The sequence below is a fragment of the Liolophura sinensis genome, chromosome 6 (assembly GCF_032854445.1).
Source record: "Liolophura sinensis isolate JHLJ2023 chromosome 6, CUHK_Ljap_v2, whole genome shotgun sequence".
NCBI lineage: Eukaryota > Metazoa > Mollusca > Polyplacophora > Chitonida > Chitonidae > Liolophura > Liolophura sinensis.
In genome coordinates, this window is record NC_088300.1 from 42306276 (window position 1) to 42331939 (window position 25664).

General features: G+C 39.3%; 1 protein-coding gene across 2 annotated transcripts; it reads right to left on the minus strand.

The window, feature by feature from the left end:
* Positions 1 to 11143: 11143 nt before the first annotated feature.
* On the minus strand, positions 11144 to 25613 carry LOC135466473 (rho-related BTB domain-containing protein 2-like). Of its 2 annotated transcripts, XR_010444120.1 has the most exons (10): positions 25492 to 25613; positions 22221 to 22443; positions 21104 to 21207; positions 20544 to 20735; positions 19172 to 20172; positions 18665 to 18783; positions 17794 to 18033; positions 17263 to 17411; positions 15795 to 16049; positions 11144 to 14927 (listed from the first exon to the last, which is right to left on the minus strand). XR_010444120.1 is itself a non-coding variant. In XM_064743969.1 (9 exons), the coding sequence occupies exons 2-9, from the start codon at positions 22407 to 22409 to the stop codon at positions 15887 to 15889; spliced, it is 2157 nt and encodes a 718-aa protein (XP_064600039.1). In that variant the 5' UTR covers positions 22410 to 22443; positions 25492 to 25613; the 3' UTR covers positions 11144 to 15886. The 2 variants fall into 2 exon arrangements, 1 of the variants encoding a protein (XP_064600039.1); XM_064743969.1 differs by having other exon boundaries at positions 11144 to 16049.
* Between the last annotated feature and the right edge of the window lie 51 nt (positions 25614 to 25664).

The window sequence follows — 25664 nt, forward strand, 5'->3', positions numbered from 1 at the left end:
TTCTGCATGGAACTGACCACGCATCACCTGAAACTACTATGGTAGTGTTCACAGGCCCATATATTGTTCACTGTACAACAAGTGTAAGAAAAAACATGAAACATTTTCGGAATCAGCATAAAATGGCTTTTCAAATCATGGTCATATTTTATTTAACCGTAAGTGAGAAGGTCTGCCAACAACCTGCGGATGGTCGTGGGTTTCCCTCGGGCTCTGTCTGGTTACCTCTCACCATAATGCTGGCCGCCGTCGTATAAGTGAAATATTCTTGACTAAATCAATCAAATATTTTATTTAAAGGTGGTGTCCACATCGTGTGTCTCCGTTACTTGAATATTAATAGATTGCTTACCTGTACGCTGAACACAAACGAGTTCCACTTGGTCTATACATACGTAAGTGCCTTTTTATATTATTAGCTATACATTACTTTATTTACTTATTTGATTGGTGTTTTACGCCGTATTGGACTTTACGCCGTACGACGGCGGCCAGCATTATTGTGGGGGGATGTCGGCCAGAGCACGAGGGAATCCTACGTATATCCGCAGGGTGAATTTACTTTATATAAGCCTGGAATTATTCACATTTTCGTAATATAGTCCAAAGCAAGTAAATAACTGACCCCATGCAGAGTTACGAAGTTCACGTGTCATGTTGAAGACGGCAAATAATGCTAACATCATTCATTTGTATAGGATCTTTGTATAGATAAACCTTGTATGATAACCTAGCCTCACCTTTTCATTCAAGTCGTGGTTCAACATAAACCATGGCTTTGATCCAATACAGACAGCCATGTACCATGCAATTAAGCGCCTAAAAATAGCCATGCACCTAATATTATTAATATACAATATGTCAGCATCAAAAGAATAGAGCAACATTTTCCTATCATGCATGTTAATTAAGATGAAAAGGAGTTATCACGTTTCTGTGAGAACATTTCATTCTTGTAGAAACCTGTTTATCTGTCGGCTATATATACGGGGTGGCGAGTCAGCTGCCGAAGGTGATAATTGCGAATAACTGAGGCGGTGATGTAAGATGGTGTTCCTGATAAACATTTACGTCCCGTGAAGCTAACCTCACACAGAGGCGCTTCCATGCCATCTCTGTCGGCTATATATAAATCTAGGCAAAGCCATACAGCTGTATCAAACCTATATACGCAATGGAAATAATTTTAATCTTTTGGCTTCGAAGATAACGAAGTCAGTCATGTTCACTATAAATCAGTGCTCATGTAACATGTCTAGATCGTGCAGATAAGTTTTTAAATTAGCTAACGTCTTTTTTTGCTCATTCATGCTTTTCACAACAAACCGCTTTGTCGTGGTTAATGGAATTGTTTCCATTTGTCAAAATATAAAACAAGCGCTTGAAAAGGTCATATACGGGGTGAATGCTTCTCACAAACTATACTTGAAAACATGTCCCCAATGCATGAATGGCCAATTATACTGAAGGAAGATCTGTTTGTTCCACTCAAGCAGCTTGAAGTAGAGGCAGGCATCTTGAGTCTTAACAGCATTTCCTATGAATCACACCCTTGTAACCAACACATATCAAAATTTCTATATACATTACAGGAAAGTCTACAATTCCTGCATAACTTCAATTATAAGCCAAACTGCAATGCCATTCCCCAGCAATTTCTTATGTATCAGCAACTTCAGCCGTATCTTAATTACAGTAAAACAAATCTCGGCCCATAAACATGTATATACATATCATAAATCCAGTTACCAGCGCCGAAAAATTAAAACACAGATGGGTGACTAATAGTACATCAGCATTTCGGTTCCATTCCCTGGGTATATACCGTTTCAGTCGGATGAATGCCTTAGTGTGAAACTTACTTAACTATTGTTAATATCGTCTTTTACCTTTCCAACTTGTACATCCCTGGAAACATGAACATAAGTAACCACTGTCTGCACATCTGCCTCATAAATATGACCAGTGCCATGTTTCCACATATGATGAACAACATTCAACATGTGCCACAGTCAAAAGGTTTAGTTATTGTCTGCAAACTACATATGCCAATATTTACACGTCTTACTGTTGTCTGCAAAGTATACCTGCCAGTAATTCGATGTCCTACTATACCCTGCATGTCTTATGGTTGTCAGCAAATTATACATCCTAATAAATGTTTCTGTCTCACTGTCGAACAACACACCCCATCAATTCCATGTCTTACTGATGTCTGCGAACTACACACCCCAACAATTCCATGTCTTGTTGTCGTCTGGGAACTACACACCCCAACAATTCAATGTCTTACTGTTGTCTCTGAACTACACATCCCAACAGCTCCATGTCTTGCTGTTGTCTGCGAACTACACCCCGCAACAATTCCATGTCTTACTGTTGTCTCTGAACTACACATCCCAACAGCTCCATGTCTTACTGTTGTCTGCGAACTACACACCTTAACAATTCCATGTCTTACTGTTGTCTCTGAACTACACACGTCAACACCCCATGTCTTACTGCCGTGTGCGAACTACACACCCCAACAATTCCATTTCATACAGTTGTCTGCAAACTACACACGTCAACAGCTTCATGTCTTAGGGTTGCCTACGACCTACACACCCCAACAATTCCATGTCTTAATGTTGTCTCTGAACTACACATCCCAACAGCTCCATGTCTTGCTGTTGTCTGGGAACTACACATCCCAACAGCTCCATGTCTTACTGTTGTCTCTGAACTACACATCTCAACAGTTCCAGGTCTTATTTTTGTTCACGAAGTACACAGGCCATCAATTCCAGGTCTTGCTCTTGTCTGCGAATTACACACCCCAACAGTTTCAGGTCTTACTGTTGTCTGTGAACTACACACCCCAACAGTTCCAGATCTTATTGTTGTTCATGAAGTACACAGGCCGTCAATTCCATACCTTGCCCTTGTTTGCGAACAGTCACCTACACACGCCAAGAATTCCAGGTCTGGGAACTAAACACGTCGATAACTTAGTGTCTTACTGTTGTCTGTGTACTAATGTTGACAATGTATGTGGCTATCTCTACACCTATCAGTCATAACTATATATTTCAATGTTTCATGTCTTACTGTTGTCTGCGAACTACACACTATTTCTGTGTCTGACATTCATCTCCAAACTACACATGCTAATGTTTTCATGTCTAAATACCGTCTACAAACTATAGACCCCCATCTTACTGTCTTAGTGTCATTTGTAAACTATACATGCTCGTCTTGTCCTGTGTGTATGTCCTACGCAAACTACACATGCTAATATTTTCACGTCTAAATACCGTCTACAAACTATAGACCCCCATCTTACTGTCTTAGTGTCATTTGTAAACTATACATGCTAATGTTTTCACGTCTAAATACCGTCTACAAACTATAGACCCCCATCTTACTGTCTTAGTGTCATTTGTAAACTATACATGCTCGTCTTGTCCTGTGTGTATGTCCTACGCAAACTACACATGCTAATGTTTTCATGTCTAAATACCGTCTACAAACTATAGACCCCCATCTTACTGTCTTAGTGTCATTTGTAAACTATACATGCTCGTCTTGTCCTGTGTGTATGTCCTACGCAAACTACACATGCATGCTAATATTTCTATGTCTTACAGTCGTCTGCGAACTACATGACTGTGTTCCAATGTCTCACTGTCGTTTGTATTACGTACATGGTTTAGTCTAATACATACTATGGATAGAAAAAACAATCTTAATAATAAATATTATGGATATTTTAATATAAAAACAATCACCGATCATGTGATCAATCTATATTGCCTATAGATCGCTGCCAATTGTGCCATCGAGGTGTGAACACACACTGCGCATGAGTATCGCCTAATTTACAGGCAAAAAAGACAGTGACGGACAGCCATTTGGGTGGTCACTTTGGCTGCTGTTTTGACGCGGTCTATTTTAAGCTCCCCACTCCATCAAATTACGATCTGCCAGAACAGAATCAACATTAACCTTGTCAAAATATCAAAGGTATGAAACTGTGTAATGGCACGGAATAAAAGAGTGCGCCATTAGCTAAGGTAGGTGTCACCCGGTTAATAGAGCTAGCATCTAACTGGCGTGTCTTGCTCCCATTGTGTGCATGTCGTGTCACGCGGCACCGTGGGTTTGGAAGCCAGCACGGACTTACGTCCACGATAGTGTACCAGCCCACGGAACACCGACTATTATCACAGCGTGTCAGACATGAGGTAACTGCCACTAAGGACCATTCTGAATCACATGCCACCAGCAGGGCTGCCATCCCTCAGTCATATTATGCCCAGAAATATCAACTATGTTTAAATCGATCATAAGTTGGTGGATTGTCTGTCCACCCTGTGTCACACAGACGCCGTCCCGGTACGGGTAGGTGACAGGGGCTCGGGCGCGCACTATGACTGGGTATACGGGTTGATCGTCGCGGCGCCCGGGCCTACATACCGAAGTCAGGGAAACCATGTAACGTGTCAACATTCTGGCAGCTCCTGTCGTCGGTTGTACAAGTGTGGGGACAATTGGCAGATCTGGCCTGCGGTGACCCTCGACAACTAGACCCTTGGAAGCGTGCAGCTACAAGTCACGGCCACGCATTGCAGCCACAACTGACACTTCGTTTTACCCCTGTAACTGTTAGGCTCACAAAAGTCTTCACCAACCTTTCCGCTATTGATGACTTCAATTACAAAGAATCTGACAACCAGATCCCAAGACATAGCCTTTACGTCAGCGGTTATGAATTAAATCGTGTTGGCAACCTTTAAGCGGAATCGGCTGACGTTTGAGAAGTGACATTTGCAGTGTAGGTCATTTTCTCATTTCGATCACCGTTACACAGAACTGCGTGAGCACCCGTTGCATACGTAAGTTACACACAGGTCAGCATATACGAAATGTGTCACAGGGGTAACTTCAAGCTAATTTTAATGGAAGCCATTTTATAAACTAATAACAAGTAGGCCAAATATCCTAATTCCTAATGTCGTCGAATACCACCTTAACAAAAACTTCTGGTTAGAGCCTGTGGGCCCAGGGGTACATCAGTAAGCCCTGTCCATCAAAATTACCATTTCGAAAGTAAAATTCAGAAATTCCTACAGTTTACATATCAGAAGGCACAAAATACAAAATGATAGAAATGTACAGACGGTGTATTTCCATTTTTAGAAAAGAAATGACCGGCTTGCACTCCCTTGCACCCTCAAATCCTGACGTGATAACACACCCAGACAATACCTCACTGTTCTCGGGGTATCCCATTTAGTGAGAGGATAAGGTTTCAATAAAGACTGACAATTGTTAACACCAGTGTACAGAAAAGGTGTTTAAGCTGTTGTCACACCTGTTTGAGGAATGGAGCCTTTGTATTCCTCCAAACTTTCGCGTGACTGACCGAGAACTTCTCCAAATTTGCCAAGTGTATAGAACCTTGTTTGACCTATCCAGATTATATTTCCAGTATCCTGTGTCCCCCCAGACATACTTTCAAGACGGTTGTCACGGCCACACCAAGTTCACTTTATAGTTCTGTGACTGACTGGGTTATAGGGCCATAAATATTACATGGCATTCACCTGTAAATTAAGCATTCCATGCATGCACCTAAACCTATATACGTTGTACGACCAGAAGTAAATTTGCAACTGTATGATTATAGTGTGTAATAGACTAGCTGGGTATGCAATGACTGGCAAGCTTAACCTCTGATACAGAATCCACAAGGTTAAGAAGAGAACACAGAATGTTTGCGTTTCAATTAACCCACCACAAAGCCGATTTCCGCGCGAGATGAGGAATTGCAAAACATCAACTGTCCACAGAAGCCTGGCAAATAATAAGCACAATGAAACAGAAACTTGGTAGAACATAATTAGTGTGCAAAAACTTTTAGAATATTTCTGTGGCAGTTAACTAATGTTGACCATGTATATTGAAGAGACCCTGGTCGCCTTGTACGTACGTGTTAAAGGGGCTTATAAAGAATCCACCCACTATATGGTGGTGATGGGATGTATAAAGACTGCTATTCTCTGTGCTTCAGGGCCTGTCAGCCTGTCACAGTACCACTACAAAAGCTGATCAGAATGTTTTAACAGGTTTGTTTACCTAGCTGATGTTGACATGTGATATCTGTTAGCTCGCATTGTTGGTATACCGCGTCTTAGAGTTAACCCGTTAATGCAATCTCCTTAGACAAGAAAAAAAAGTATATTGGCTGTGTAAGGTATATGAGAGCGGCATGTATAAGCCGTCTGGCCCGTCACTGTGTCTAATGCCATGTCTGTTTGTTGTCCAATTGAAGGGAGTGGAGTTTTAAAAGGTAAATGAAGTGTCAACTATTTGACAAGCCCGTCAGATTTCCGAAAACAGTGTGGTCCAGGCAATAGATGCCACATGCTGAGCTGTCGACCGCGCAACCCCACACCGTAAGGTACTCCCATGCATATAAAGGGGCTGTCTAACAATACACGCTGAGGTCCAAACCAATAAAACCACTCTTACTTCCTACACAAAAGCCGTTAACTATGACACATCTCTCCTTCTCAATATCTATGCTTCCCCAGCTTCCATAGAACGGCTGGAGTTATTACACATCTGCGATATAAAGAAAATTAAATACCCAGTCTGGAAAACTGGAAAAAGTAGAACGTTTATAAATGTGTCCTATGCACACGTTTGGCTTTTCACGAAATCTTTGTTATTCTGTTCAACTTTAATAATCACACACACGTGTCAAAAAGCACCTACACCACCATAATAATATACCTGTAACAGGACGTGCATATAAACATGACTTCTTACTATAAGCAAAGCCTGCACGAGACTTCATATCCAATATAAAACATGAAATCATAAAGTTCACCATTAAAATCTCGTGTAGAGAGTCCTTCAAATAAATAGCCATTAAAATCTACCTAAATAAATACTGTTCGCTTATTACATTATTTTTTTTTCTTTCGCAAAAGGTCGCAAATCCATTTTAAAATGGGCAGACAATTTACTATAGCACAGTCACACACCTATCACCATTTACATATTCACTAGTTTAAGTTTCGGAATGCTTCACAGTCATTCACTAGAAACTGTCCGATGGAAGTTCATTTAGTGAAATGGCACTTATCTGTGTTTCGAAAATGGAAGTCAACGGCAAATTTTCATGAAAGATGTTAAGACTTAAGTCAACAATTCAACCACACATACTATTAAAAATACTTCCTCTTAGAAGTTTAAAATTTTTACACTGATTCTTTACCACAGAACAATGTACCAACCACATTTTAAATTCTTTTTATGTTTTGAGTTCCGCTTTTTATAAACTTGCAGTTTCTAACTTTAGTCTTAAGTTGCTTAATACATACGAGCCGATGCCTTCGATGGAGAATGATCGATTAAGCTTGCGCTTAAATTTACTCATGAAACATTGCCCAATGCGGTCATGCCGAGTTCGACTCAGGAACCGCTGCACTCGTATGCACGCGTACGTTAATACAGCCTAAGATGAAGTTTGCGTGTACATGTACACTGTTAATATAGAACACGCTTACATTCACTGACGACTAGATGCATCCTGTCTTACCGCGCAATTTTGGAGCTCACAAAAGGGAAATAACAGCCGGAGTGTTCCCCCTTGATTATAAGAAAAGTGAGGTCCGATTTTAATGCTCCTCGTAAAAGAAAAATTTAAAATTCTGAAATGTGAGTGCACATTTTTAAGTTCCAATGATACACGTACAATTAAAGGAAAAAGCAAGAAAAGAACAAACAAACAAAAAGAACAAACTGGCAAGATGGCACTGATTGTTTATTGCACTATAAATAAAACTATAACACAGGAAGCATTGGTGTTTCCGTCACAGTAAAAACAACAAACAAGTTCGTGGCGTGTGTGACTCACTTCATACACAGTTTATGAAGCTGTCTTTTCTTCTTCTACAATATTCACCATCTACAAGCGTTTCGGTATGTAGCCAATTCAGGTGACGCCAGCTTTGGCTAACCAATCACGAAATCTCAAAGGTGAGAAAACTCGATCGGTCAAGCCAGGTTGTCGATGACAGTCGGTGGTTCCATGATGTCTGGGACAGACTAAATACTGATAGATGTGCCACTTTACACTTTACACTTTATAGCGGAAGATTACACCATAATGATACAGTTTTATATGTAGAGATTGCTTTGTGCAAGGAGGACGAATAAAACGTGGCCTCAGGAAGCATACCCCATTTGGCCTCAACTTCAAGGGGTAAACTAATGCTAAACATGGAAGAGGTGACAAATAAAGACAGGAATCAGAGATTTGGACAAAACAAGTCGTGTTCACACTGTGAACTGACATGAGAACATGTTACAAATGACTTGACGTTACAACCCATGCACAAGATGCCAGGCGTATTAACAAGTTGCATGCCTGTGCAAATGATTCTTTCCATGAAATCATAAACTATCGGAATCTTCCTTTTTATCATTTTTACTGATTGCTGATATTAGTGATCATTATTTATCGTCAATTGATTGCACTATTTAGGCCAACATGGAATCACTGACTTACACAAATAACTAAACACTTACAGTCTCCAAGAAGTACTCAATACCACCTTGTACCTATTCCTTTATGACAAATTTTACAAATATACACACAAGAATGCATGTTTTGGAACAGAACCCACAAGTCTGACAGCTAGGTCATATATTTTTAGACTACTAGCTTCCACAGTTAAGTGACATGAATAGTATGTTTGCCAGTCTTTTCTATGAAAATATCTCCTACATTCCAATGCACATGATACCACCCTCTATACCTGAAGACAATGCAAAACATATTTGTAGCACCCAAAATACTTGTATATGAATTTCAGTGGTAGTGTTTACAAATTACTACTTAGTGAATACTAACTATTACACACAGATGGACTGATTTCACACCTTTTCACTTGGAAGCATTTGGCAATACATATGGTCACTATAAATCAACCTAATTCCTCAACCTTTCTGCATATACATATTTATTCTTAAGTCCAAATAAATGAGTTGTACCCATTTCATTTTGGAAGGAAAACTGTTTAGGTTTAGATTCATCCACACTGAATTATGAATCTAAAGAGAATATCATCCACAAAAATACAGTGTGGCAAAAATACTTTATAAGCATTGAGGAATTAGAGCACAGCTTCACAAACTGGACACAGAGTGGTTCCATACTCACATTGGCACTACAGAAATACACCTTTCCAATTAATTAAACCAACTTTTAGTTTTCTCAGAGAAATTCAGTGTATAATGACACCCAAAACTTCAGGTCTACATCATCACCAGTACTATCCTGTTGCTTCAACTATAAAATTTTCCTCAACACAGTGTTGGATCCAGTCCTTTTTAAAGTTCCTCATTTAATTTTTGTAAAAAATATTGTAGTGATGTAAAAAGGATGAAAATAGCCGGGTGTTTGGAGGCCTGAGATTTTGTGTATGCTTGGAAATGCATTCTCAGTCATTTTAAGCTATTTCTGTGCATATTATATCACTGACATCTAGCAGGGAATTACTCCTACTATGAATTTAATAATATAGACATTTCCTAGACAAAAAAAAGAAATTTTTTTTCAAATTTTTGCTAAACATGGCCATTCCTCCAACATCTATCATAAGCATTATGACTAACAACTGAAACAGATCACCACACTCCCCAAGGAATGCAACTAAACTGATGTCCTACATCATCACCAGGTTTCACTGCAGACTGAACATTATAATTGTACATGTAACTGCCAAATTTGTTGGCTCAATACTATTAATTGACAGATGGTACAATGGAAAAGTTCTATTCACAAGATGACATACTGGACCATACAAAGCATCCCTTTAGATGAGTGGCCCCAGTCTTTCATTGTACATCAACACACCACCAGCAGTGTACATGACACTGGATGGTTCATCAACAGCGTACATGTCACTGGATGGTTCACCATAGTTTACAGTCACCAGATGATTCACCAGCATTGAACATATAACCGCATGGTTCACCAACAGCGTACAGCCACCAGATGGTTCCACAGCAGTGTACAGCCACTCACCAGATGGTTCACCAAAAGTGTAGATGTCACCAGATGGTTCACCAGCAGTATACATGTCACTAAATGGTTCACCAGCAGTGCACATATCACCAGATTGTTCACCAGTAGTGTATGTCTCTAGATGGTTCAACAGAAGTTTACAGTTATCACAAGTAGACAGTTACCAGATGGTTCATGAGCACTCTACAGTTACCTGACAGTTCATCAGCACATGCCACAGGATGCTTCACCAACAGTTTACAGTCACCATATGGTTTAGTAGCAATGTACAGTTACCAGATGGTTCACCAGCACTATACAATTATCAGATGGTTTACAGTGTACAGATACCAGATGGTTCATCCACCGTGCACATGTCACCAGATGGTTCACTAAATGTGTCCATGTCACCAGATGATTCACCAACAGTTTACAGTCACTAGATGGTTCACCAGCACTGTGCAGTTACCAGATGGTTCACCAGCACTGTGCATGCCACTGAATTGTTCACCAGCACTGTACAGTTACCAGATGGTTAACCAGCACTGTAGAGTTACCAGATGGCTCACCAGCACTGTACAGTTACCAGATGGTTCACCAGCACTGTACATGCCACAAGTTGGTTCACCAGAACTGTACAGTTACCAGATGGTTCGCCAGAACTGTACATGCCACTGAATGGTTCACAAGCACTGTACAGTTACCAGATGGTTCACCAGTACTGTACAGTTACCAGATGGTTCACCAGCAGCATACACATGTAACTGTCAAGATATGTCACTGCATTCCACCAAACTTTAGTGAGGGTTTGCAGAATTATACTGTAAATCTGTACTCAAAATATAAAACTGTTTGCTTAACCTAGGACGTGTCCATTCACTTTTTTGTCTAACAATCTTGAGCCACTAACTGCTTCTGGCAACAGTGTGGAACATGGTACTACCAGATATAGCAGTAGTGTACACAATGGATGACACAGCAACACTATGATGTCATTGCAACCACAAAATTGTAGATACACTTTGATAACATATACAATACAATACAATACAATCTGCAATATGAAATTCACATCACAGGCCAACATGTAAAGTGGTGTCATCTCACCATCTGATTGAGAAGTTGTGAGTTGTATACTGACAGCGCATACTAGGCCTACATGTACATGTATATATCATGACAACACACAAAATATTTTACTTCATGAATTTTAAACATGTATAGATGTTAATACCAGGCAGTGAACCAGCAGCCAAACTTGACAAATGACACTTGACAAAACATCCCAGCAGATCACATTCTATGAAACTGGCTGCAAGCCCTATATAAACTAAAGACATATTATGAGGGCAGCCATAAAACTGTCTACAATCTTATAGGCTGGATGTAGATACATGTATGTGAATAATGTCAGACACCAGACATCAAGATGACTATACAAAATACAGAACATATACATGCATCTTTGATGGTTTGCACATGAAATAATTTGGCCAGATTTCTTTGCATTTCATAATCATTTTTTACTCCTTTTCAAAATATTTTGAATGCTCAATGGCTCTGATAGCCTCAGAGCTAAAAAATGTAGTACTTCAAGTTATAATATAATCATTGCAGAGCTGTACATGTAGTTGATGTCAAGAGCCAAATGACATTATATGATCAGTAAATGCCTAGCAGTAAACCCTTAATCTCTCATGTACAATTTTCATGAGCATATCAGAAACTTGACTGGATCAAAGATGTTTTCAGACTTTCATAACCAAACTGAAGAAAGCCGAAAAAATCAGTGGTCATTAAAAATCCTTTATTTTACTTTGTAAGTGTTTCAAATTCTGCATTTTAAAAATCAAAAAGTGTTTCAAATCGGATTGACCAGCTATTTTACATTAGCCTCAACATGAATCAGGTGCTAAAGACTTACCTGAGCACCCAATCAAATCTCACATGAACAAAATGTGCCCTTTAAGTGCAATAATCAGACTACACTACTGTAAATTTTTTTGTTAGTAGTCAAAAGGTTTCTTCCAATTCTTCTTAATTATTTGGGAATTGATACACTCACCGTAAACAAGGCAGAACAATGACATTTTTATGTATACTTTCAGGAGTTCTTTAAACATACACACAATCCAGCACACCTACTACCAATAAAACATATTACACATTAACCAAGGTTAAAAAAAAAAACTGTTACCCTAAATATCGTTAATAAATCAACAAGGATTACAGGCACATAACCATACATATCACCCTAAAAATAATCATGTGGACACAGTTCACAATGCAGATAGTGAACATCCAGCCATTACCAAAGTATTGTTCAGTAACTAACCACCTTAACATGTACTGATGGCTATACTGAGCCACAGTTACTACCTACGTTAGATTGTCATTACCTGTACATATATTTATCATTGCAGGAATAGGCTGACAAGTAAACCTACAAATCGTCAGTTTTAATGGTAGTAAATACTGCGGAAAACAAAAACATGCGAACATAGAATTTCCGTTCGATTTCACAGAAATGACTAGTATAACATACTGTATTAATAGCTGATATGAGTGAATTGATACATAAATAAAGGTAAACATTGCAACTGAAGTCAGAGATGTATATAATATCATTTATCACATGTCACCTGGTGCATATCGACATTATCAAGCAGATTAGTTGATTTGCCTTAGGAGATTATCCATGCTGAAACAGAGACTTAGTACACCTCTCCCTCATTACAGCTCTACTGTCGGTGGACAAATTGGCCTATCATTTTATTAGTGGTTCTTGTTACATGGTGTTCTTTAGTCACAAACAACTTGTACATGTAGGCTGAATATATATGAAAAGGGAACATACCTGGAGGTTAAATAATATGGCTTCTATATTATATGGTATAATTATGTAACAACCAAGACTCTCAGTGCAAAAAAGATACCAAACCTTCACCAAAGCTTTTGACGGCATATTTAAGCTACGGATAAGTGCAAGAGAATAACATGCTGCAGACACATTCAAGACTGTGTTATACTGAATTGTGCGTTGTAATGAAACGTGTTATGAGGGAGAGGTGTAGGCAACATATCCTGGCAAAAGGGCCCCTGTGATACAGCAGTAGTGCAGGTTACATTATCACAGGAATACTGCTCATAAAAACTCACTTCTGTACATTAGCTACAATCATTCAATCTCAGTAGTATTATCAGAGTAGTATCATATGTAAATCAATGCTTTACTATGTCCATAACGTGCTATAATGTTAATATATTAAAGAATTGGTAAACTTGCTTTGTCATCAAAACAGTCAGCATGAATGTCCAAACAATGTACATAAAGTACGGTACATGTAGTTCTTGAGACAAAGCATAGGAACAATACTGTTAGTTTGGAAAGAGAAACAGAAATGATGACCAGAATAAGGCAAGCGTAGGCACATCTTGGATGGAACAGTAGGTCGGAGTTAGAAAATCATCAATGTCTTTGGATAGGTTTTGAGCTCAATACTTAGTGCTGAACATCAAAAGTAAAAGTACAAAATCCCCTTCCACAAACTCTTGTGGCAGAACTGGTTTCTATATCTAATTACATGTGTTGGTACAAAACAGTCTTCTCATAGTCACATTAAACATTATCACACAAGATACATGTATATTTCCATGGACAACAAAGCTATAAGACATATACACATATGTACGGTTGCCATCTATTCTTATTAATGTCATTAATTCTTTTTTTTTTTTTTTTTTCGTATCCTCTTTAGACAATTTGTTTTTGGAGTGGACAAATCCCATCACAATGCCAATTCCAAAAACAATAACATTGTACAGCATCCAAGTATCTCACTATATCACTAAAAACAAATGTTAAGCTTATATAAATTGTAGTAACAGTGCATCTACAGCAACTGCAATGAGTGCAAAAATACAGAATCCAAGAGCACTGACAGCTTCTATAGTCTGGTCACTGGTGTTACAATTTTAAGTTTTTATACTGACGACTATACATAAATAACTTGTATTTTAATAACACAATCTAATTACAGCAATTGTATGGCTTAGTTTGACAGGAAATTCTGAGGACTGATCAACTCTAGAATTCTCATGAAGGCAATATCCAAAGGAATTTCATGGGTAAAATTGTAATCCAAACGTATGGAATATAGACCTTTACATTACATTTAGCTGACAAGGCAGATCTAGCCTTTCTGCAATTTCGTACAACTTCAATCATGTTACCCTGTGGTTAAATATTTTGCTTGCCATATAATAGTTAAAGTACATGTGCAATAGTAAGTAATAATACTGTAGTATTGAGAATAACATATGAAACGCATATTTCTGATAGGTGTCCATGCTGTATTCTGGGCTAATTCTGACAGCAACCAAATTTAGTACCCTTAATTTTGGAGATGTCACTCAACATATGACAAGTTTTGTAAACTAAATTTGTTAATTTTAAACATATCACTATGTTTTCAGGTGTTTTCTGCAAATCAAACCTTTTAAAACAAGCATTACATCATGTAGGTCATAACAAAACTTGCTACACTTAAATTTCACCCAACAGCCATTTCTTAGATTTTTTACATGAAAGAATAATAAACTGCTGAACTGTACGAAACAATATATTGAGTGCATTTACATATCTCCCTCACAGTTTTCAAAAATCAATATTAAAAAAGCAAAGGCGGTACAAATATTTTGTCACAAAACGGTGTACTTCTGCTGAAAAAAATTCCAGTATTATTTTACTGCTGATTAATGCTGTAAGCTGTTTTGTTTCATCTCCATCTCTCAATTAATGCTTTTCCATCAAAGGATAAGAAGTTTTCATCTTCCAAGACAATCAAAATCAGAAGATGCATTCCTTTGATAAAAGTAAAACAAAAACTCAAGCCCAAAACTATACCAAAGGAGGCATGAACAACTGTTTGCTCCCTTACCCATGAACAGGTTTATAATGTATCATGTCTTCAAATATGAATGCTACATGCACTTCTAGGTGGTGTCAAAAATCACAAAAATCCATTTCACATTTCAAAATAATCTTTCATGAGCATATTTGGTTGTGGAAATATTTAGCCTTCATCCACATTGGTAGATTCTTTACCAAAGAGCAATAACGCTACTTAAACCAAATTTCTTAACGATGCAAGCTGTATCCACATAATCACATACTTTGTGGCTATGCTGTTTATTTGTCATGTAAACTCTATTTGTTTATCACTGGACTAGACACCCCACATGGTACAAGCTCCAACGTATTTTTGTTTACACTCTTACCAATGTTTGATTCAAATCTTGGGAAATTAAACTGTAGACATATCCATAAAGAAAAGTATACATCTGAGACAAAATCAAAAAATAATTAATCATATCTTGAATTTTAAATTATGTATGCAAACACATTTGATACAAAAGATTATAGTGTTGCAAAATGTTCCAATAAATAGCAACATAAAGTTCTTTATAATAAGATAAATACTACAATGAGACTTTAAATAAATCGAGTTTGTATATGTATATATGTGTACTGATTGAAGTTCATTATGAGCCACTTGGAGATAACAGCTCATATTGGTGGAACTTCTTAACACCCAAAACCATTATTAGACTGGGGAAAAGCAGCCTCACACTAGAGACAGCTGGGTGGTCTCCCTTGGTGGAGCTGGGCTAGCTTGCTTGACATTGCTTTACTCAATGATACACACACGAAACAAGTATGTGTACATACCCCTGCAGTTCACTCAGTCATGTCCTTCACATCTCTTCAGGGGTCAGACAGGATTTGCGTCACAAAGAAAGTTCTGTTCCATACTTCCAACCTCAGGTCTGGTCATCACTCATTGAGCGCTGGATTTTTACCCGACTTCGGCGAGTGAAACAAAGGCAGCCACTGCTTGACCGTTGTCGCTTAAAATTTTGTCTGGGCTGGCGTTTTACAGATACCTGGCGTGCTCGCTCAAACATTTCCACTTCCTTATAATACCTAAAATGATGAGCAAAAGTATACATGACACACCTGTGACTACACACTTAAGACACTCTTTTATATACATGTGTGTACACATGACCATCTGGCCTGACTCAATACAGATGCAGTAGTACTGGTCATAAAACTTTCCGGGTAAACCACAAGTCAACCATAAAATGAACAATCTGGCATACAGTTCTGTAATTTAAAATGTAAACTTTTCCATTTGTGCATCATAGCTGTGAACAGCTGTCAGTGTTACGTTATTGAAAACAAACAATACAATGTTACCGCAGTTAGCTACTGGTATAGATATAGGCATGTTTTGGTCTTTCATTTATTTACTGATTTGCTTAACTGAGGGAGAATACTCAAGAGTATTATGCTCACTTATACATGTATAACAGCAGCCATGTTTATAAGTTATAAAAACCTTACTCCCTGCGCTGACTTGTCGCTACCTAGATCTGAATTATCCCAACACTGCTAGGAAAGGCCAACCATATATGTAGTTCGCATCACAATCACTGTTTCCATTTACGAATATGTGAAATGCAAATATCACCGACTTCACAAAATTACTGAGGGAAGAATTCTATTGGACATACAGCAGACAAGTAGGGTGTACGTGTCACTTCAGATCTCGGAACTGAGCATAGGGAGCAGTTACATGTATTAGACCTTACTTAAGTGAGATCACAACTTCACCAGGTGCATGATCAACCTCCTCATATAAGCTGAAACAGTGACAGCTCAACTTGAACATATGCAGTCATGGGTTTACCATTAGCAGCATGACAAGAGCCTGACTTCCAGGATTTCAAATTTTTATTGACATCTGCAACATCATCTTCAGATATATAACCTACCGTTCATTTATTTGACAGCTGTTTAAGACCATACTAAAACATGTTTCACTTACAGGATGGCAGTCAGCATTATGGGCGCAGGAATCCAGAGAACCCGGGAAAAAAAACACAAACATTCCCACATGTGACTCACAGATATGCATACCAAACTGGTAGAACTTAAGATGTGGTCTTCAAACAAATACTGCACCGTGCAAATGACCAAGCAAGTGTTGTTGGCTGCTTGTTGTCCCCAAGGCCCTACAAGCAATGGGAGTGGTCTAATCCACAAATTCCCTGTCCATAACCGGTTTTGAACACGCACTTTATGTGTCCACACCATACATGTGTTTTTTCTATCACTGTAACATTAAACTTACCACTGAGGGGGGTATCTGTGCTTGTCAATGTAAATCTGGTTCTCCAGCTTCAGCCCCTTCCATAGCTTGGTGTAGTTTTTTGTTAATTCTTTGAAATGTGTTCCCAAATAAAACAGGCAATAGCTTGCCAGCTGGTCTGCATTCAAAAACTAGAAAAGATGAAGACATCATTTTACTTCAGGGGCATGTGGACTTCTGTTGGTGATGAGAGAAAAATAATACGGCATCAGACAGACACATATTTCGGCTCAGCAAGATTTATTTATTTATTTGAATGATGCTTTACATCGTACTCAAGACCATTTCACTTATACTATGACAAACAGTATTATGGTGAGAGGGAAACCCACAACTCCAAAATGCAACTCACATGGTTTTTATACATTTATGATATATGCAGTAGGATGATATATTTTTACACTCAAAGTGGACAGTGATATTAACCATCTTCTACTAAATGACATCACACTGACCTCTTACAAAGGCTGTCTAACATTTAAAACAAAACACAGATACAGCAGAGTACGTTACCTGAGCAGGCTCTAGCATATTGATGACATCCTCCATGATGTCCTCACCAGCCTCGTCTGCCTTGTTGAGCTCACGAACCACATACTCCTCAGTCAGCTTGATGAGGCGGTTGAGACACAGACGGTTGGCCACCTCGATCAGATCCATACAGTCCACACCTGTCATGGCTGGCCGCTCGTCGGTATACAAGTACTCCTGCAGGGCTCGAAATGTGTCCTTACTGATCCCAGGAAATGGGATCTGAAGAGAAAAATACGCATGCATTCTTGGTTTTGGCATCTGCTTCTGGTCACTCCTACTGACTCACTTGGATCCAGGCCAGAGGGCCAGAAACACATAAAGAGAGAAAAGGGCAAAGAATGATTGATAACAGTAATGCCTCTCAGGAAGCTGTAGGGAAATCTTAGCCCCAAGTCTTTCTTTCTCAGGTTAAAGATCATACACCAATGATATGCCATGCATTATATATTTGCTCATTTATTTTATTTGTTTTACAATACACTCAAGAATATTTCACTTATCCAATGGCGGTCAGCATTATGGTCAGAGGAAACCGAGTACAACCCCAGGGAAACCCACGACCATTTGCAAGTTACTTGAAGACCATCCAAAGTATGGCTGGAGAGGAAAGCCATCATAAGCTGGACTTGAACTCACAGCCACCGCATTGGCTAGCTTCACAAAACTGTTCAAATTACTTCTCCACACCTAACAGTTCTTTCATAATGTTTCAAAAATATCAGCTGAAGAAGGAATTGAAAAGGTTGAAGAACATGGGTAAGCCAAAAAACACACCTTGCACAACACAAAAAAATTTTCAGAAATGACCTGCAGTCTTTATTTCTAGGTGAGAAAAACAAGATTTACTCACCAGTTTTGCTGAAGCCTCTAAGAAATCACTACTAAACATAGCAAACATCATGTCACATCGGGCCATTAACAAAGGTTTGTGTGCTGATACAGTTCCATCATCAACTTCAAATGTGATATCTACAACAAAGAGCAAATGAATAGATTGCAGCAATAAAATTTAAGCTTTGAAACACAAGTGGCATATTTTCCGAAATCATTCTAAGATTTCGATTATCATTTATTTACTTATTTATTTATTTGACTGGTGTTTTACGCCATACTCAGGAATATTTCACTTACACAGCAGTGACCAGCATTATGTTTGGTGGGTGGAAACCATGCAGAGCCCGGGGGGAAAGCCCAGGATCATCTGCAGGTTGCTGGCAGACCTTCCCACATACGGGTGGAGAGGAAGCAAGTATGCAATGGACTTAAACTCACACCGATTGCATAGGTGAGAGGCTCTTGGGTCATTGCATCTGAATATAGCAACAGATTCCACAGAACATTCAGGTGATGCTGTTACCTGTCAGTAACTTCTTCTCCAAGGCCAGTTCTCGGAGCTTACTGCAGCGTACACGGTGGAACTGGTTCTCTGCCTCAGCATTCAGATAGGCCTCATTAGTCTGGAAACTGGAGATCATGACGAGCAGGTTGGTCAGTCCCATCAGTTCTGCAGCTCGCTTGACTTCCTCAAACAGATCGTAGTCCTCCCGGGCTTTCCCTGTGTACAGATACTGCAGGATGAACTCAAACACACGTGGTGAGATGTCGGAATTCAGCGTGACCACAGTCTGCAGCAGGAACTGGCCTGGGTGGTATGGGTCATCACATCTTTGTAGATGTACCGAGTGGAAGGCTGGCAGGTTCACCTCCTTGTATGGCAGAGGAGGCTGAGTGTCCATAGCGTCTCCACCATCCCCTGTGTCTCCCTCCCCTGACAAACCTGTGAGCTGGGGAAGATAACTCTCTAAGGCATGTCCCATCTCATCACCAAGCAAAAGCTTTTGACGGTCATCCCCATCCTCAAACAAGAGCTCTTCGCTTAAGTCTGTGGCTGAGGTTTTCACCGAGATAGCCCCAGAAGCGGTGGAAGCAGGGGAGATAACTACATCTGACAAATCCATGGTGAATAGCTCATAGAACACATCAGCGGCCACCATAAGGACAATCTTGTGAGCTTGGAAGCAGTTGCCCTGCACACTGAAAATAACATCACAGTCAGACTGGTGGAACAGCAAACGACTGAGGTCATCCTGGAATGTGGCAAATGGCACCACAACCTTTGGTGGCTTGGGTTTGGGGAATTCCATGGGGCGCTGCATTAGAGGGTGTCGCAGCTTGCGTAAATCTGTGTTCCAAAAGCGCACCTTCCTACGGTCGCAGACTGAAGCTCGTACTACGTTGTCAAAAACATCATTAACCCCATAGTGCGTGAGGACACTTGTTTCATAATAAGGTGCTCCAATCTCCTTGGCTACCTCACGACCTTGCTCTGGAGATATTATGTCATTTTCTGTTATGTCTCTGTCAACACACAACAAAGTATATTAACACTACATCAGACGATTCATTTGAATTCTTGGGTTACAGCTTAACTTCATGAACAGTTAACATGGCGATCATGGTAGCACACTGTCTGACAGTCAGTAATGTCAATCTGTTTAACAGCTTACTACCTAATACCAGTGTTCAGTAACGCTTGCTTAATAACATTAACTGGCATTTTCATGCACAAGCAGATGATGATGAAAAGTTCTTTTTCATATATCTCTAAACTTAAAATTATGTTACAAACAATCTTAACAACTAATTCTTGGAAAAATATTGTCAGTTGTACAAAATTTTTGACACTGTGTTCTTTAAGAAAGATTTTCCTGACACTGCTTACTGCTTACCTGTAGAGCAGGCCTTTGTTCATCTTGAGGTACTCCTCATCTTTGTACATGTAGCGCAAATCTACCTGGGTACCCACTAGCACAATGGGTGTGGAGGGGATGGCCTGTTTTATCTCTGGATACCAGACCCGCCTCACATTCCTCAGGGAGTTGGGGGAGACTGTACTAAAACAGAGCAGCACCACGTCTGCCCTACAACAAATAAGCATTTCACATTAACAAAATAATTCTTTTTATGCCATTAAACCATGCAGCATTATATCTTAGTAATAAAATGTTAAACGCAATAATGGATTGCCAAATGTAAACTATTATTCCTGTACCACTCCAAAATTTCATTCTTCTACAACACTGAGGTGTCCATAACACAATGCTCAAGGAATTTTCAAATACCTGATGTCAATCAAATTTATGGGCGGGGGAAACTAGAGAGCTCAAAGTAACCTCCTTGAACAACAGAAACATTGACAGTTGGATTTGAACACCCAATAGAAGCAATGAGCCAGTGTTGTTAAGAACCATCTGAGCCATGGCCGTGCACGTATCTACCGGCAGATCACCTGTTGTAGGCAAACCCTCTGTCCTTGTCATGATAGCCAAATGTATCCCATAGTCTGAGGGAGATTGGGACACCATCCACTTCACGCCATGATCTCTCCAAAACCTGAAACAGTACAAGCAGATTTCTGAAAAGACAGAGATTTCATACAACTATTGTACTGTTGGAAAGGCAACCACAGATGGGAAAGAACAAAGGGCAGCTTGTACATGTATGTGATCAACAAGACTGTGTTAAGCAGGTTTTAAAAATCTCACTAATACTATTATTATTTCATGTTCTAATTTAATTTTAGGTCTTCTAAATAGTTTTTCAAGGCTGTCAACAGTTTTCAACACTAATTTGGCCTCATCCTGATGATGTCTCCCATCTGGTATACATACATCTGGTATACATGTATTTATACACATGTAGACAAGCCTCACAGGGACACCACACAGAATAGTTTACCAGAGAAACTGCCTAAACTAGTCATAGTATACTGACATAATTCTCATCATAGATCCCTTATACTGCATGTGAAACCATCTTTTTCTTCATTTACTTATTTATTTATTTGATTGGTGTTTTACAGTGTATTCAAAAATATTTCACTTATATGACTGCAGCCAGCATTATGGGTGAAATCCAGGCAGCACCTGGGGGAAACCCAAGACCATCCGCAGGTTGCTGCCTGACCTTCCCATGTACGGCAAGAGAGGAAGCCAGCATGAGATGGACTTCAACTCACAGCAACCACATTGGTGGGAAGCTCCCGAGTCATTGCGTTGTGCTTACGTGCTAACCCCCTCAGCCACGAAGCCCCCCCCCCCCCCCCACCCACAATCTATGCCTGAAAATCTTCCACTTGTGAAGACACTTGACCTGTCAGCCAGTGGCCACTTAACACAACTTCATAAATCAATTTTACGTAGGTACATGATGTTACCTTACGCTGACATAACCCAGGCAAGTATGTTTTTTTTTTTTTGTGGAAGTGACCCCAGGTTAGTACCAGCACAAGGCAGTTATAACATTTTCAGGATTATCTGATCATTCTGACGTATTTTCAGCATCTCATTCATAGTTTCAATCAGGCACATTTATTGTACATTGTATTAGACTCTGAAATTACAGACCTCCCTGTCATTCCTGTAGTGATCAATGGCCCAGACAGTGGCTACATGAGTCTTCACCAGCTGCTGTAGAGTGTACTTGGTGTCACAGGCTCGAGCACACACCAAACAAGTCTTTCCCACACCAGGGTCACCAACCACAACACATTTTACAAACTCATTTGCATCTCGATGACTAGTAGCTGTTGCCATGGCTTATACCAATCAAAATGCATCCTGTTACAACCTGGAAGATAAATGATAACATACTGTGAGTACATATATGTAGTATTGTACACTTGTACCCATTGATTAAACTGTACATTGACATAGTATGACAGTAAGAAGGCTCAGGGTGGAAGAAACTGGACAGAGCCCAGGGGAAACAATTGTTCCCAACTACGTGCAGGCAAAAGCCAAGCCAGCAGGGCCAAGAACTGAAATTAATAGCACACCAGTCAGGGATTTATCATAGACGTCTATCAGAAGTGATTCGATTCTCCAGCAAGGGCACCACTTCTGAGTGTCTGCGATTCGCTTTTTCCTAAGATAAAGTTATGGCTGCGCCAGTAAGATTTGAGTTTCAAAATGCCAACCCAGAGGTCAAAAGCTTAGAGTAAGATAAAATAAAATTTTATAGAGGAACATAAGGTAATATTCTGTACAACTAGGATAAAAAAAAAAAGATACCTGAAAACAACATACCTGAAACTTACACATAATCAAATTTCTATGTGTATGTACATGTATATGTTAGCATCCGCCATGCAAACAATTCAAAGGCCAAATGTACATGCAGTCTCGGGGAGTTCAGGGAGAGCCTATTGACAACAAACGGCAGGAGTGTATTGACTCACACTGATAAAAGCTGCATTCAAACAGACACGGCGCAGCATAAATCTCCCTTTTAAGTGCCAGGTGAAGTAAGCAACAAACATATTTCACTCTAGAGAAGCCATAAATGATCACAGCTACAGAGATGATTATCGACCTGAAAATGACAACCCCTCTCGGACATGAATAACATGAATGTTTAGTGGCTGAAATTTTGAGACGTAATAGTTTTCACAAATTAGCAATGTATGGACAGTTGTGCATACATATGTTCTTCAGAAAGATAATCCCCTCATTTCTTGTCTCTTTCATCACTTTTTTGTATTATGAATGAATGATTATGGTTTAATGCCCCTGCAAGAATATTGCAGATATATCACAACTTATGTATTGTAGCTGAAATTGAGACAAAGCTATGTAATCAATAAATTGTCACAATTAAAACTGGTCAGTGTTAGCTTATATACATGGAGATGCAGCAGACAGAGAACAATATGGATGTAGCTGGCACAATTCAAATAAGATACGAGAAAACCGTAGTACCTTTATGAGCTATTTTTGTGTTGGTGTGAGACCTCATTTACATGTATTTATTTATTTATTTGATTGGTGACTTACTCTGTACTCAAGAATATTTCACTAATACAATGACGGCCAGCATTTAAGTAAGAGGAAATTGGGCAGAGCCAGTGGGAAACCCACAACCATCCGCAGGTTACTGCCAGACCTTCCCACATATGGCCGGAGAGAGGAAGCCAGAATGAACTGCACTAAATGCGGAGGCTCCTGGGTCATTGCGCCATGCTGGCGTGCTAACCCCCTCAGCAACAGACCCCCCTCCCCTCCCTGCAAGACATCACAGTAGAACGCAAATACCTTTAGAGATGAAGGAACAGGTATTGCATTTCTTGCTCAATACTCTGGAAATAGTTTAAGCCTTTTTAACAGATGTAGCAGCGTGTCAAGATGATGCACACACAAAAATCCTGTCTGTGCACAACCTAGATCCTCACACCTATAATCCTGCCTTTCTTAATCTAAGCCTTTTTTCCAGAATAAATAAGGTGAGTTTGCATTTCAGGAGTCCTGAAATATGGATAATGGATAAACATGCAATATAATACTAAACTAATGTTTGTCAGTGTGCATATGGACAGTTAACTTAGTGCCAAAATGTAACATTACCTTGATAAATATAGATGCATATAAATTCATATATCTGTACTTGCAATCACGTGTATTTGGATACATATACATTACACACATGAGTAACATGGGGGCCTCCATGGCTGATGGGGTTAGCACGCCAGCACGGCGCAATGATCAAGAAGCCTCCCACCAATGTGGTTGCTGTGAGTTCATCGCATGCTGGCTTCGTCTCCAGCCCTACGTGGGAAGGCTGTTGTATGAATGAAATATTCTTGAGTACAGTGTAAAACACCACTCAAATAAATAAATAAATAAATAGGAGTCATAAGCTATTCAATTTCTACCCATGAGCAAAACAATTTTACCGGTACATGTATAGCCTATATCACAGTCGCAGCCATAGAAATAGCTGCCCATCCACTTGCACTAGTGGACTCATGAAAAAGAAAATTAGTGCTATTTAAACTCCCTGTTTTCAGCACTTTAAACATCACAGTGATTGAACAAAATGAAATGAGGAGATCATGCTCTAACAAAATAGCTTCAAAAATGGTTGCCTCTGGTCCCAAATCTAAGGTCCATGCCTGTTATAATTTCTCCATTGTCCCATGAAACATAGGAACAACATTTAGATGAAATGTAAGCTATATTACTTGTCGGGTTGGGTAAAACTAGGATAATTGCTCATTTTGCACAGTCCCTACTTTAACATATTCCCAGTAACCCTGTAAATGAACTGTTTGAAATCAGTATGATCCTAAAGCCTACAAAAGAGAAAGCTACATCAATAAACTGACCTTCTTTTATTGCTGCCTGTATGTGTTCTATCCTCTTATACTTATTAATTATAGACTTAATTTAAACAGGTTTTTGATTCTGGGCCTACATATCTCATTTGGTGGCAAAGGATCTGACCTGGCTTGTGCAAAATCTGCTCAAGTGGCTATTAGAAACAGAGCTAGGCAGCTAGACAGACGGACAGTGTTACAAACATCAAACCGTACGCCTAACAGTAACATTGATAATATGGGGGCCTATATAATGTATTAGGCGTGATCTACTGCGTATATAGTTTACCATTCATTCTGACAGACACCTGAGAGGCAACTTACCTGAAACAGCTTCACAACTAGAAAAGGTTCCAGTTTGCCACAGAAAACAGCAGTGTTTCCATTCATTTGAAACCATTCGAATGATGCCATTGATGGATGGCAAAACAATGAAAGATTTAAGTTTAGTTCACAAACATTTTTGCCAAAGTGTTGATAAACCCAGCAGCTTAAGATGACAGTTGTTAGGAGCACATACTTACCCCTTACAAAACAGATGCTTTTACTCCAAAATAGCAATCATTTACTTTTTCATAATGATATGAGATAATTTATATTTTGCTTCTTCTGTTAGGTGTTCTCGAGCCTCTGCATAAACAAATCCTGACGTCAGCGAATTGTGTGTACACACATTATGTGACGTTCTCCTCACGCA